This window comes from Saccopteryx leptura, chromosome 3 (assembly GCF_036850995.1).
Source record: "Saccopteryx leptura isolate mSacLep1 chromosome 3, mSacLep1_pri_phased_curated, whole genome shotgun sequence".
Lineage (NCBI taxonomy): Eukaryota > Metazoa > Chordata > Mammalia > Chiroptera > Emballonuridae > Saccopteryx > Saccopteryx leptura.
Genome location: NC_089505.1, coordinates 150,084,536 through 150,099,263, shown reverse-complemented (window position 1 = coordinate 150,099,263; position 14,728 = coordinate 150,084,536). Strand labels below are relative to the sequence as shown.

At 41.7% G+C, this 14,728-nt stretch overlaps 1 protein-coding gene, 1 non-coding gene and 1 pseudogene across 2 annotated transcripts in view; 1 reads left to right on the top strand and 2 right to left on the bottom strand.

Annotated features, from left to right (window-relative positions):
• ACADM (acyl-CoA dehydrogenase medium chain) overlaps positions 1-6,248 on the bottom strand; it is a 43,594-nt gene extending 37,346 nt beyond the window's left edge. Inside the window, exons 1-2 of the mRNA XM_066376582.1 lie at positions 6,100-6,248; positions 311-398 (exon numbers count right to left, since the gene is read on the bottom strand). Of these exons, the coding sequence (XP_066232679.1) occupies positions 311-398; positions 6,100-6,129 (118 nt within the window). The 5' untranslated portion in view covers positions 6,130-6,248. The remainder of the gene's footprint in view (positions 1-310; positions 399-6,099) is intronic.
• LOC136401605 (small nucleolar RNA SNORA30/SNORA37 family) lies at positions 2,829-2,957 on the bottom strand. Its single transcript, XR_010750629.1, has one exon. It is a non-coding gene; the product is annotated as a small nucleolar RNA SNORA30/SNORA37 family (small nucleolar RNA).
• Positions 6,249-9,397: 3,149 nt separating the features above from the next.
• On the top strand, positions 9,398-11,257 carry LOC136400256 (probable ATP-dependent RNA helicase DDX5 pseudogene; annotated as a pseudogene).
• Positions 11,258-14,728: the final 3,471 nt, after the last annotated feature.

Here is a 14,728-nt window from a genome sequence, read left to right as displayed (position 1 = left end):
GAAGACTATTCATATGTACCAATAAATCTGTTATTTATTTTGTGCTACACACTTAGAAAGAAGGGCAGGAATACATATATGCTACTAACATAGATCTATGGGTAGGGTCATTATACTAAAGAAGAAAATAAGATCAGGAATGATGGCTTTGACTAACTGTGGACAATCTGTGGACAGTGATTGATTCTATTCATTGACAGACATTACTAAGTTTTTTATAAACATATTCCAGTTAAATACAGTATATAGCGATAGCTGCAAATATAGAATAAATTTAAGCTTAAAGTCAAAAGAGAACAAAAACACATACCAAAATTAAATCCCAATCCTCGCTCATGTTGTAGGGCAGCTTTTGTATGTTGTGATCTCAAGTCAAAACGAGAAAGACTTCTCAGAACCTGTAAAGAATAATTTTATTAAAGTAAATGATAAAGTAAACATTACTCAAGAGAATATTGACAATTACAAGCAATTTGAATTCAGCAACTTGTTTGACCACATTCAGGAGCAGAGTTGTCATTATTTAAATGCCTTCAGCTATAATTTGATTTCTATAGTAAATAAGCCAATTACCAAATATTTGAACACCTACCAAAAAGAAAATTCTTTTTTCAAAGCAATGACAATAAAACTAATCAGGGGGAGAGGTGCTGGCAACAATACGACAGTGTCGTACTGTGCGCAAGAGCTGCCTAGTCCACTATTTTTGATACCCTGTCCCTGTGAGCCTCCTTGATATGCCTTTGGGAATCCTCCATTGCAGGATCTTGTTTTCTAAGATACCTCACTCTATTTCACAATATATAATAGCCTAAAACCATGTTCTTTATTTTCTGCTGTTGACTATAAGCATTTTTACAATGTTCTAAGCCACGGGTCAGCATACTCAGGTAGCCACCAAGTTTGTAAATTACACTTTTTTGGAACACAATCATGTCAAATTATTGTTAATTGCTCCTTCCACACCAAAGTTGTGTAGTTGCCACAGGGACCACCTGGTCCACAAATCCAAAACTTACTATCTATCCCTTTACCTTTTTTAAGTTTGCCAATTCTGTTCTAAACTATCGATATAAATATACTGCTTGCCTTAATATCTGAAATACATGGGGGCAGGGCAAAAGTAGGTTTATAATTATTCATATGGAAAATAAGACCATAAATAATAATGCAAGAATAAATTGTTTTGTACACTCACAAAAACTATAAACCTACTTTTGCCTCACCCTACTCACATTTCTTCAAATATTAAAAAATAATTACATTTAAAATATAATCAGATATATACTTATTGTTCTTTTGCAATCCATTTTTATGCTCATGACAGTTTGTAAATAAAAGTTATCACTTGTGTTTGTTGAAGTTACCAAACTGAAAATCACATTTCTGCTAAGTAAATGTTTGAGGATGGCCAAAATTACACACTTTATATTTCAAAGAATTTTGAGGGAACTATACCTAGGCAATTCTAGTAAGTTAGGCACTGAAAGGAATAGAAAATTGAACAATATACTAAGATATCAAGAACTAAATTTGCTTTTTGTGTGTGTGTGTGTGTGTGTGTGACAGACAGTGAGAGGGACAGATAGGGACAGAAAGACAAAAAGGGAGAGGGATGAGAAGCATCAATTCTTCACTGCAGCTCCTTAATTGTTCATTGATTGCTTTCTCATATGTGCCTTGACCAGGGGGCTACAGCAGAGCGAGTGATCCCTTGCTCAAGCCAGGGACCTTGGGCTTCAAGCTGGCGACCTTTGGGCTCAGCCAGAGATCATGGAGTCATGTCTATGATCCTATGCTCAAGCCAGTGACCCTGCACTCAAGCCGGTGAGCCCATGCTCAAGTCGGATGAGCCTGCACTCAAGGGGGTAACCTCTCCGTTTTGAACCTGGGTCCTCTGAATCCCAGGCCCACGCTCTATCCAATGCACCACCTGTTGTGGACCGTAAATGGCAAAAAGCCTTTGTAGACTGGAGGCTTAGCAAAAGGCTAAGTTCTCCCCCCCTTCACCTCCATATTGGTTATGAAGCTGAGTATTTGCACCCACTTTACTTGCTTGTAGGGAGCAATTTACATGCCCTTCCTCTCTTTGTTTGTTTTCAGATGTTGGTAGATTTCACTAATGTATCCTGTTTATGCTTTGGGAGAGTTCCTGTTTTAAGCTTTGGATGTGTAACTTTGTATCAAGGACTTCCTTGATTTGCATATAGCTATATAATAAAGCAAACTGGGGCTACTGGGCACTGGGATATTGCCATCAGCATTTGAAGAGTCCTCCCGGTCCCATTTTTTCTTTTTTCTTTTTCTTGTATTTTTCTGAAGTTGGAAACAGGGAGGCAGTCAGACAGACTCCCGCATGTGCCCGACCGGAATCCACCCAGCATGCCCACCAGGGGGCAATGCTCTGCCCATCTGGGGCGTTGCTCTGTTGCAACCAGAGCCATTCTAGCGCCTGGGGCAGAGGCCATAGAGCCATCCTCAGCTCGAGGGCCAACTTTGCTCCAGTGGAGCCTTGGCTGCGGGAGGGGAAGAGAGATACAGAGAGGAAGAGAGGGGGAGAGGTGGGGAGGGGTGGAGAAGCAGATGGGCGCTTCTCCTGTGTGCTCTGGCCGGAAATCAAACCTGGGACTCCTGCACGCCAGGCCGACGCTCTACCACTGAGCCAACTGGCCAGGGCCCATTTTTTCTTAATAAGTGTGTTTCCTTAATTTCACACCGTTATTAGGAGCTGTGCTGGTCCATGGCAGCCACCGCCTGGTCAGGCTGTTTTTCAAAAATTATTTTTAAAAGTGTCCATTTTGTAGATGACAACTTTTTTTTAATTTATTTTTTGTGCCGTTGAGTGACAGCTGCCACTGGCACAGTCCCAGGGCAAGGATGTAATCAAGGGTTTTCTTGCAGCACCAGCTACCAAATCCCAGACCCACTGTCTTGGGGAGGAACTGTTAAAGTGCTAGATCACAATTTTTAACTTATAAAGAGAATCACCTACATTTAAAGTGACAATACACACAGTCATCTTACGCAAACTTTTCAAAATAACAATATTCATTTTGAAAAAGTAGTTACACAGAGCATTAAAATTCACACTTCTTTGCAATTTTTTTTCTTTTTAGTGAGAGAGACAGACAGATGGATAGGGACAGGCAGACAGGAAGGGAGAGAGATGAGAAGCATCAATTCTTCATTGTGGCACCTTAGTTGTTCAGTGATTGCTTTCTCATATGTGCCTTAAGGGAGGGGGGACAGGAAGGGGCTTCCAGATAAACCAGTAATCCCATACTTAAGCCAGAGACCTTGGGCTTCAAGCCAGTGACCATAGAGTCATGTCTATGATCCCATGCTCAAGCCAGCGACCCTGCACTCAAGCTGGTGAGCCTGTGCTCAAGCCGATAACCTCAGGGTTTCAAACCGGGGTCCTCAGAATCCCAGGCAGATGCTCTATCCACTGCTTCACCACTTGGTCAGGGTCTGCAATTTTCATTAATTTTATTTTGGAAGTAAAACATGGTTTCTCTGGTCCTCATTATTCAGTTGTCACAAACCAAACCTATTCTTGTTTACAGTCACATTTCACATATTAATTCACTGATTCTCTAGGTCAAGCCTAGGATTAAGGCACTATATTTATTCCTGTGTTTCACATAAATTAACTTGAGTTCAGAAAGTCAAGCAAAATTGACCAGAGTTACTATGCTATTAAGTGGTGGAACCGAGATTCTAACTTTAACATTTACTACTAAGAGCCCATGTGTCAACTACCTCACTATACCACTCTTTCAGTTTCAAGTCTCCTAATTGGTTATGTGGCTCCATCCCCCGTCAGGGTCCATACAAGACTCAATGTATGCATATATAAAGCAGAACACATTTATGTTTCTCTCTCCCTTCCTCTCTCTCTCTAAATAAATAAATAAATAACATATAATGAAAAAAAACACTTGATTCTAAATGTGTGTTCAGACACCACTACACTAAAATTAGACCTCACAAGAAAATGTAAAATGATCCTCTGAGAGATCTTAAAAAGGGTATATTAGATTTAAAATAACTTATAAAAAGTTAATGTGATTTTTTTGGGAAAATATATATATAAAACAAAGTAAAAAGATAGCTGTAGCCAGGGAAAAATGTTCACTGACCTGTTAATCATATAACAATGCTAGCCATTTAAAGAGAGAGGTGGCTTAGTAGACATTGTATATATATAGTATATTATTTAACCTTAGAATTGCTAAACTCAAATTGAGTTTGAATTGAGATTCCACAATATTTTTCAGACCTTGGATCAGTTACGAATCTCTTGTAGCTTCTTTCCAAACCTGGAAAATGAGGTTTGAAAAGAAATGATCATTTGCTGAGGTGAATAAAACAGAATAATGTCTTGGAAGCACAGTGCCATGCTGGTTTTATTACCTTGGGTTTTCTGCCCAGAGAAATAGAATTCCATACTTCCAAAAAGACAGCAACTTTAATCAAGCATCAAGTCTGCAGTATTAGCACAACTATAATTAAACACTTATGTATATTTCTTGGGATGGTAAGAGTCTTAGCTTTATAGGAATGTTAAAGAAGAGAGATGGGGGCAGAAGTTTTCTGGATCGGTTTTTTTAGTCTTCTTGGAGAGACTAAGAAATCTTTTTTTTCCAGTGTCAAAGTGAAAAATCATTTAAAAAATCAATTCCTAGCTGAAGCATGATGAAAGTGCTCCCTGGGACATGGTAATCGATTTATGGTGGGCCCATCTCTGTGGGCCTCTCATATTGTAGCTATGCCACAGCAAACTGCAAACCTGAACCACTGCCCAGCCTCTGACTGTGATCACTGAAGGGGGTTGGTTGTACATAGTAAAACAAACTAACAAAAATAACTATTTCTGCCTTTAGAGCCCATTAACTTATATAGCAATGACAAATATGGGGCAACAATCCACTAGAATTTTTCTAAATTCTAACAGTTACTTATTTTTGGTCAAGAACATAAACATCAATCATTAGTTTTTCGTTAGGACAGCTTAGTTGTTCATTGATTTGCTTTATCATATGTGTCTTGACTGTGGGGCTACAGCAGACCCGGTAACCCCTTGCTGGAGTCAGCAACCTTGGGTCCAAGCTGGTGAGCTTTTGCTCAAACCAGATAAGCCTGCGCTCAAGCTGGCGACCTCAAGGTCTGGAATGTTGGTCCACCACATCCCAGTCCGACGCTGTATCCACTGCGCCACCGCCTGGTCAGGCGAACAAAACTTTCTTAACTCACTTATGCATGGCATTTTATTGGCAGTCTTGTGTGAATATATCAATAATATTTAAGATAGCAAAGTGCATCTAGTGACTAAGAATTTAGAACTTCTGCAACACAACACAAGAATATACAAACTTCAAGGAGAATTCTGCAGATTTTCTTTTTACCTTTTTTTTTTAACGTAAGTAACTTGGCAACAGCCTCCTCCATATTGCAAAACCAAAAGCGTATTAAACATATTAAGTATCCCAAGAAGCTGCTTCTCCTTTTTCCTTTTCCTCATGACTTTGCAGGCTCCCAAGATAAAAAACTATGATCTGAATTCTGCACTTTCTAGAATAATCAATGGCAAAAACACATATTCTTTAAGATTTCCTTTTTGGGCTGGGGACAGAGAACTGCCAGACAGTGTTTTATCAAAGGCAAACTATGCCAGGAGAGCAAAAACACAGGCACGCCCAATTCAATGACAGGTTCACTTTGTGGGAAGGTGTGGGCCTGGGGGACATACTTGGTGGGTTCCAGACCGAAGAAATAAAAGGGGTATGCTAAAAAGTGGGCGCCACTGTACAGGGCGCAGTTGACCAGATACGGAAAGTCAACACCTGGGGTCCATTCTGTCCCACCGAGCGAGGAGGGAGAGGAGGGCGAGGGTGCGAACGCAAGGCCAGGGTCCGGCATCCCCACCCGCGGGGACGGGCCGGGGACGGAGGGCCAAGGCGCCCCGAAGTGGGCTCCTTCCGCATTGCCGCTTCCCACCCCCGGTCCCTGTCTGCCGGCCACACCAACGTCCGGCCCGGGCCCGCGCCCCAGACACCCGACCTCGCCAGGCGCACCCTGTCCCGCTCCCCCTCTCACCCCGCAGCTCCGCCGGAACAACGCTGCCATGTTGACTCGCTGTCCGGCTGCTCCGTCCTTCGCTCACCGGGTAGAACCAGGGCGCAGACTGGGGGCTCCAGAGACCGGGGACGCGGGTGGCCCCGCCCACTGGGCGGGGTGTGAGAGAACTAGGAGGGGCTGCCTGGCCGGCTCGGCTGAGGGCGTGCTCGCGGGGGACCTCCCCCTGCGCTGGCCTCGCGACCTTGGGCCGGGGTTTAACGCGCTCTTGGGGCCTGATGTGTTCCGGGGGTGTTCCGCGAAAAGGCTGCGCTTCCATCTGGTCCTTAGTTCAGACCGCGCCGTCCCGGGGGAAGCGGAGGCTGCCAGCTGTGCCGGGAGGGAGCAGGGCAGGCTGCTGAGCCGCGAGACGCAGGGCCGGGATGGGGAGCGGCTCAGCCGCGAGACGCAGGGCCGGGATGGGGAGCGGCTCGGCCGCGAGACCGAGGGCCGGCATGGGGAACGGCTCGGCCGCGAGACGCAGGGCCGGGGAGGGGAGCGGCTCGGCCGGGGGAGAACTGGGCTGGCGAGGGGCGCGGGGCAGGCCGGGAATCTAGGTGAGAGGTCCGGGCTTGGAGCCGAGACGAGAGGTCTCCCCGGGTTACAACCTTGGTTTACTCTTGGACAAACTTGTCCCACGTAAATGATTTCTGCTTAACACTTGACTCTCAAACTCTGGACCTAAAGCGGAAGGATGAGCTGTGCTTCAGAAAATGTAAACAAGCAAGGGAATTTAATCACGTAGGTAAATTCGACCTTTCCGAACAGTAATTACCAAGGCTATTTATTACAGCCCGCGTGAACCAATGTGGCGAATGTCCTTGGGACTAAATAAGGGTGCAACAGGAGCCTATCTAAATAAAGCTGGCTCAGCAAGTGAGTAGTGTTGAAAGTGATTGCTTGAAGAATTCTACTTCAAGTCACCGCCCTCTTCGAATTAGACCTCGAGTACCAGGACCTGTGATGTTACAAAGTTCAGGGAGTTGTAAAGCTGACTAGGTTGGGATAGCTCTTTGTCAAAGCTAATAAAAGCCAGGACTGTAAATACTTTCCATAATCCCCATTTTTCTTGGTACCATCCTAAATTTAGGCCCTCACCACTCATACCTAAATCTTGTTACTAATTCAGCAATCTTTTTTTGCATATTAAAGGCCAGCCCCAGTTTAGTTGTTTAATTTCTATATCCCATTATTATACTTCCCTACAAACACCTTACACTTTGTTCTCTGGGAATTTTCTTATTGTATTTATTTTTGCTTCTAGACCTAGTATTTCTTATAAACTGCAAGTTACTAGATGCTTGAGTAGTTGAAATTAAACATGTTTGGCAAGGCTATTTTGATTGATTCATATTGTGCAATTTATATTGCATCACATTGGAATGTATTTAATGTTAGATGTGTCTCATTACTAGTGATCATAAACTTGATCATTTGATTAAAGTGCTGACAGGCAGTTTTTTCTAAGGTTAAAGATATATTTTTGCCTTTGCAACTTTTTCTCTTTTTTTTAATTTTAATTTAGAAAATTAAGTTTAACAGGGTTATATTTATCAATAAGAGTACATAAGTTTCAGGTAAATATTTCTATAGCATTTGAACTGTTGATTATGTTGTATACCCATCACCCAAAGGCAAATCATTTTCTGTCACCTTATATTTGTCCCTCTTTATACCCTTCCTTCACCCCCTCTCTCACATCTCCCTCCCTCTCATAACAACTTTACTTTTATCTATGTGCATGAGTCTCAGTTTTATATTCCACCTATATGTGAAGTCATACAATTCTTAGCTTTTTCTTATTTACTATTTCACTCAGTATAACGTTCTCAAGGTCCATCATGTTGTCATAAATGGCAATATGTCATCATTTCTTATGGCTGAGTAATATTCCGTTGTGTGTGTGTGTGTGTATATATATATATATACCACTTTTTTTTAATTCATTTTAGAGAGGAGAGGGAGAGACAAAGAGAGAGAAGGGGGGGAGGAGCTGGAAGCATCAACTCCCATATGTGCCTTGACCAGGCAAGCCCAGGGTTTCGAACCAGCGACCTCAGCATTTCCAGGTCGACGCTTTATCCACTGCACCACCACAGGTCAGGCTACCACATCTTTTTTATACAATTCTCTCTAGGTACATTTTGGTTATTTTCATGTCTTGGCCACTGTGAATAATGCTGATGAACATGGGGGGGTGCCTGTGTCTTTATGTACCAATGTTTTTGAGTTTTAGGGGTACTCAGTAGGGGGATTTCTGGGTCATAGGGTAGTTCTATTCTTAATTTTTTGAGGAACCACCATACTTTATTCTATAATGGTTGTACTAATTTTTATTTCCACCAGCAGTGAATGAGGGTTCCTTTTTCTCCACAGCCTTTCCAACACTTGTCATTACCTGTTGTCGATAATAGCCAATCTAACAGTTGTGAGGTGGTATCTCATTGTAGTTTTGATTTGCATTTCTTGAATAGCTAGTTAAATGAGCATCTTTTGTATATCTGTTGGCCATTTGGATGTCCTCTTGGGAGAAATATCTGTTCAAGTCCTTTCCCCATTTTTCCCCCCAAGGACAGAGAGAGAGAAAGAGAGAGAGATAGGGACAGACAGACAGGAACGGAGAGAGATGAGGAAGCACCAATCATCAGTTTTTCGTTGCAACACCTTAGTTGTTTATTGATTGCTTTCTCATATGTGCCCTGACCGTGGGCCTTCAGCAGACTGAATAACCCCTTGCTCAAGCCAGCTACCTTGGGTCTAAGCTGGTGAGCTTTTTGCTCAAGCCAGATGAGCCTCCTCATTCCAGTCCCACACTCTATCCACTGTGCCATTGCCTGGTCAGGCCCTTTCCCCATTTTTTAATTGGATTGTTTGCATGTTTGTTGCTAAGCTTTGTGAATTCTTTATATATTTTGGATATTAAACTCTTATAGGAACTGTTGTTTGCAAATATCATCTCCCATTTACTTGACTGCATATTTGTGTTGTCAGTTTCTTTTGCTGTGCAGAAGCTTTTTAGTTCGACATAGTCCTTTCATTTATTTTTGCCTTTACTTCCCTTGCTTTTGGGGTTAAATTCATAAATTATTCTGTCTTTGCAATTAAAAAGTAATTTATAGGACCTCATTCATTTCCACCGATCTTTAGGTGAGTTGTCCCGGCTGCTGTCAGCGTCCCCCCCCTCCCCCGCTGCTGCCGCCCCCGCCAGGCTTCACTGTCGCTGAAGCCCCTTCCAGCCACTGGTGGCGCCTGATTCTTTTTCACTCTGATCCCGCCAACCACAACCATTGACGCCATGTCGGGCTATTCGAGTGACAGGGACCATGGCCGGGATCCAGTGTTTGGTGCACCTCGATTTGGAGGAAGTAGGGCAGGTCCTCTATCAGGGAAGAAGTTTGGAAACCCTGGGGAGAAACTAGTTAAAAAGAAGTGGAATCTTGATGAGTTGCCCAAATTTGAGAATTTTTATCAAGAACACCCTGATTTGGCTAGGTGCACAGCGCAAGAGGTGGAGACATACAGAAGAAGCAAGGAAGTTACAGTTAGAGGTCACAACTGCCCAAAGCCAGTTCTGAATTTCTATGAAGCAAATTTTGCTGCAGATGTCATGGACGTGATTGCAAGACAGAACTTTACTGAACCCACTGCTATTCAAGCTCAGGGATGGCCAGTTGCTCTAAGTGGATTGGATATGGTTGGAGTAGCACAGACTGGATCTGGGAAAACATTGTCTTATTTTCTCCCTGCCATTTGTTCATATCAATCATTAGCCATTCCTAGAGAGAGGTGATGGGCCTATTTACTTGGTGCTAGCACCAACTCAGGAACTGGCCCAACAAGTGCAGCAAGTAGCTGCTGAGTACTGTAGGGCATGTTGATTGAAGTCTACCTGTATCGATGGTGGTGCTCCTAAGGGATTACAGATTCGTGATTTGGAGAGAGATGTGGAAATCTGTATTGCAACACCTGGAAGACTGATTGACTTTTTAGAGCGTGAGAAGACAAATCTGAGAAGAACCACCTACCTAGTCCTTGATGAAGCAGATAGAATGCTTGATATGGGCTTCGAAACCCAAATAAGGAAGACTGTGGATCAGATAAGACCTGATAGGCAAACCCTAATGTGGAGTGCAGCTTGGCCAAAAGCAGTAAGACAGCTTGCTGAAGATTTCCTGAAAGACTATATTCATATAAACATTGGTGCACTGGAACTGAGTGCAAACCATAACATTCTTCAGATTGTGGATGTGTGTCATGATGTAGAAAAGGATGAAAAACTTATTCATCTGATGGAAGAGATCATGAGTGAAAAGGAGAATAAAACCATTGTCTTTGTTGAAACCAAAAGAAGATGTGATGAACTTACTAGGAAAATGAGGAGAGATGGGTGGCCTGCCATGGGTATCCATGGTGACAAGAGTCAACAGGAACGTGACTGGGTTCTAAATGAATTCAAACATGGGAAAGCTCCTATTCTGACTGCTACAGATGTGGCCTCCAGAGGGCTAGGTGTGGAAGATGTGAAATTTGTCATCAATTATGACTACCCTAACTCCTCAGAGGATTATATTTATCGAATTGGAAAAACTGCTCGCAGTACCAAAACAGGCACAGCATACACTTTCTTTACACCTAATAACATAAAGCAAAATGAGCGACCTTATCTCTGTGCTTCGGGAAGCTAATCAAGCAGTTAATCCCAAATTGCTTCAGTTGGTTGAAGACAGAGGTTCAGGTCGTTCCAGGGGTAGAGAAGGCATGAAGGATGACTGTCGGGACAGATACTCTGCAGGCAAAAGGGGTGGATTTAATACCTTTAGAGACAGGGAAAATTATGACAGAGGTTTCTCTAGTCTGCTTAAGAGAGATTTGGGGCAAAAACCCAGAATGGTGTTTACAGTGCTACAAATTACACCAATGGGAGCTTTGGAAGTAATTTTGTGTCTGCTGGTATACAGACCAGTTTTAGGACCGGTAATCCAACAGGGACTTACCAGAATGGTTATGATGGCACTCAGCAATATGGAAGTAATGTTCCAAATATGCACAATAGCATGAACCAACAGGCATATGCATATCCTGCTACTGCAGCTGCACCTATGATTGGGTATCCAGTGCCAACAGGATATTCTCAATAAGACTTTAGAAGTATATGTAAATGTGTTTTTCATAATTGCTCTTTATATTTTGTGTTATCAGACAAGATTGTTATTTAAGAAACATGGGAAATGCAGAAACGACTGCAGTGCAGCAGGAATTATGGTGCACTTTTTCGCTATTTAAGTTGGATATTTCTCTACATTCCTGAAAAAATTTTTAGGTTTTTTTTTTTTTTTTTTTTTTTACTAGAAAATGCAGGCAGTGTTTTCACAAAAGTAAATGTACAGTGATTTCAAATACAATGAATGAAGGCAATGCATGGCCTTCCAATAAAAAATATTTGAAGACTGAAAAAAAAAGTAATTTATAGGATGAGCCTGACATGTAATGGTTCAGTGGGTAAAGCGTCAACCTGGAACACCGAGGACCCTGGGCTTGCCTGGTCAAGGCATATAAGGGAGTTGATGCTTCCTGCTCCTTCCCCCTTCTCTTTCTCTCTCTCCCTCCTTTCTAAAATGAATAAATGAAATCTTTAAAAAAATAGTAATTTATAGGGTGATATTTGACATTGTACCAACAATCTTTCTCCTAAGCTTTGCCCATAATAGACATGAAATCAGCTCTTGTTATCTTTTTAATTGCACACTCAAAACATTCCATTTTTATGTGAAATAAATTAAATATCCCCCAGTGTTCCTTTGTATCTTAATACCTTCAACTCAGAAGACAGACAGGAACGGAGAGAGATGGGAAGCATCAATCATTAGTTTTATGTTGCGATACCTTAGTTGTTTATTGATTGCTTTCTCATATGTGCCTTGACCGTGGGGCTAGTAACCCTTTGCTTGAGCTAGGAACCTCGGGTCCAAGCCAGTGAGCTTTGCTCAAGCCAGATGAGCCTGCGCTTAAGCTGGCAACCTCAGGGTCTCGAACCTGTGTCCTCCGCATCCCAGTCCGATGCTCTATCAACTGTGCCACCACCTGGTCAGGCAAGGTCTTTCTTGTAGAAAAGGAATTCAAAGGACTGAGAGGCAAACTTAATGGGAGAATCATCTCCGTGAATATTGAAATTATGAAGAATTTTAACTATATTTTTCAAAAATTATTAAAATATAAAAATTATTAAAATTCTAATACTTAGAAATCTTAGCATTTACAGTTTATGTGATACTATATTCACTCTGAAGATCTAGGATCCAAAATGATAGCAGCATCTTACAATGACAGTCTGCCCCATCCCCCACCTCACTTGCCTGATTAGGTTGCAAAAGGCTGTTAAGCTGTGGTGCTGGATTGTTTATTCTATCCCCCCCCCCCCCCCAATGCTCCCTGGAAAGACGGGAGGCAAGTTTATTCCATCTTTTGTTTGGTGTAAAGTTAAGATGATATGTATGGTGGGGGTTTTCTGCAGTCAACACAATTAAGAGTAAAAAGAGAGGAATTCTTCAATGTATTGATGAGTAAATGAGAGTTTGCATTTCAAATATATGCCCAAACATTGAAGAAATCACTAGGACACATCAGGCTCATGTTTCTCATAAACACAAGAATGAAAAAACACATTTGAACTGGGACCTGCTGAATTTACTAAATCATACTAAGAATGTATCTATATATATAAAAAGATAACTTTTTTGTTGTTTTTTTAATTTTTAACCCCTCTTTTTTACGAATTCTAAAAAGCATAACTCAAAAAATATAACAAATGTTTTTTAATGTCAGAATAAATTTAATTTTGTTGTATTTATTTTGTTTAATGACCATAAAAGCATGCTTGGACTTTATTTTTTTTCTTTAATATTTGACTTAATTATTATAACATATTTCTCAGAAATTTGTATATAGTGCACCTACAATTATTTGTAGGATTTTTTTTTTTTTGCTTCTTTTTTTTTTTTTTTTTTTTCATTTTTCTGAAGCTGGAAACAGGGAGAGACAGTCAGACAGACTCCCGCATGCGCCCGACCGGGATCCACCTGGCACGCCCACCAGGGGCGATGCTCTGCCCACCAGGGGGCAATGCTCTGCCCATCCTGGGCGTCGCCATGTTGCGACCAGAGCCACTCTAGCGCCTGAGGCAGAGGCCACAGAGCCATCCCCAGCGCCCGGGCCATCCCTGCTCCAATGGAGCCTTGGCTGCGGGAGGGGAAGAGAGAGACAGAGAGGAAAGCGCGGCGGAGGGGTGGAGAAGCAAATGGGCGCTTCTCCTGTATGCCCTGGCCGGGAATCGAACCCGGGTCCTCCGCACGCTAGGCCGACACTCTACCGCTGAGCCAACCGGCCAGGGCTATTTGTAGGATTTTAAATGCGCCCCAACTTCAAAAAGTTTGAGAACCACTGTGGTAGATGCTGCGGACACCAAACTAGCAGTTGGGAGGAAAGAGAAACTAAATGATATCAATCCAATAGAAGGGAGGACAAAAGGGGTAAAAAAGAGAAAAAAAAAATTAGTAAATAGGACATAGGATAATATAATTTGATAAATTTATCAGTCATAAAATCACCTTCTGAAATATCACGTTACTTGCAAGAGACATACATAAGACAAAATTATACAGAAAGAATGAAAACAAAGAGATGGGAAATACTTGTATGTACTTAACAACGGAGACTGAGCCCATAAGGAGCAAAAATAGATATATTGAGATACTGACAAACCTAACAATCTCACTAGGAAATATACCACCATCACAAATTAGTAACTCAATCAGAAAATTATTAATAATGTAGATTAACAATAATAGCAAGTGTGGTAATGTATGCATTTGTGCACAAAATATAGAAAAAAATTATTTTTTTTTACAGAGACGGAGGGATAGAAAGGGACAGACAGACAGGAATGGAGAGATGAGAAGCATCAATCATTAGTTTTCCGCTGTGCATTGCAACACCTTAGTTGTTCATTGATTGCTTTCTCATATGTGCCTTGACCACGGGCCTTCAGCAGACCGAGTAACCCCTTGCTAGAGCCAGTGACCTTGGGTCCAGCTGGTGAGCTTTTGCTCAAACCAGATGAGCCCACACTCAAACTGGCCACCTCGGGGTCTTGAACCTGGGTCCTTGGCATCCCAGTCTGATGCTCTATCCACTGCGCTACTGCCTGGTCAGGCAGAAAAAATTAATTTTTATATATTAAAATGCATATGGGAGATATTTGCAAAAAATATTGATGTTCAATACCAAAAAAGAAACCTCAACAAATTTCTTTGAATCAAAGCTATGTTCTTGGCAAACAGGTTTTCATGTGTTTGGAAATTTAAAAATGGACTCAAATGACTCACAGGTTAAAGAAGAAATTTAGACAAATGAACTCTCTAACAACAGACCACATATTAAAAATCTGTGGGTTAAGTTGGGAAGACATTTACTACTTTAAATGCATTTTTTAAAGACCAAAAATAAGTGAAACAATTCATTGAAAATACAAAAAAAAAAATCACCCCCCAAAAACAGTTAATCCAAATAAAATGAAATAGCCAAAATTAATATAGAAGAAAACAAGTAATAGAGT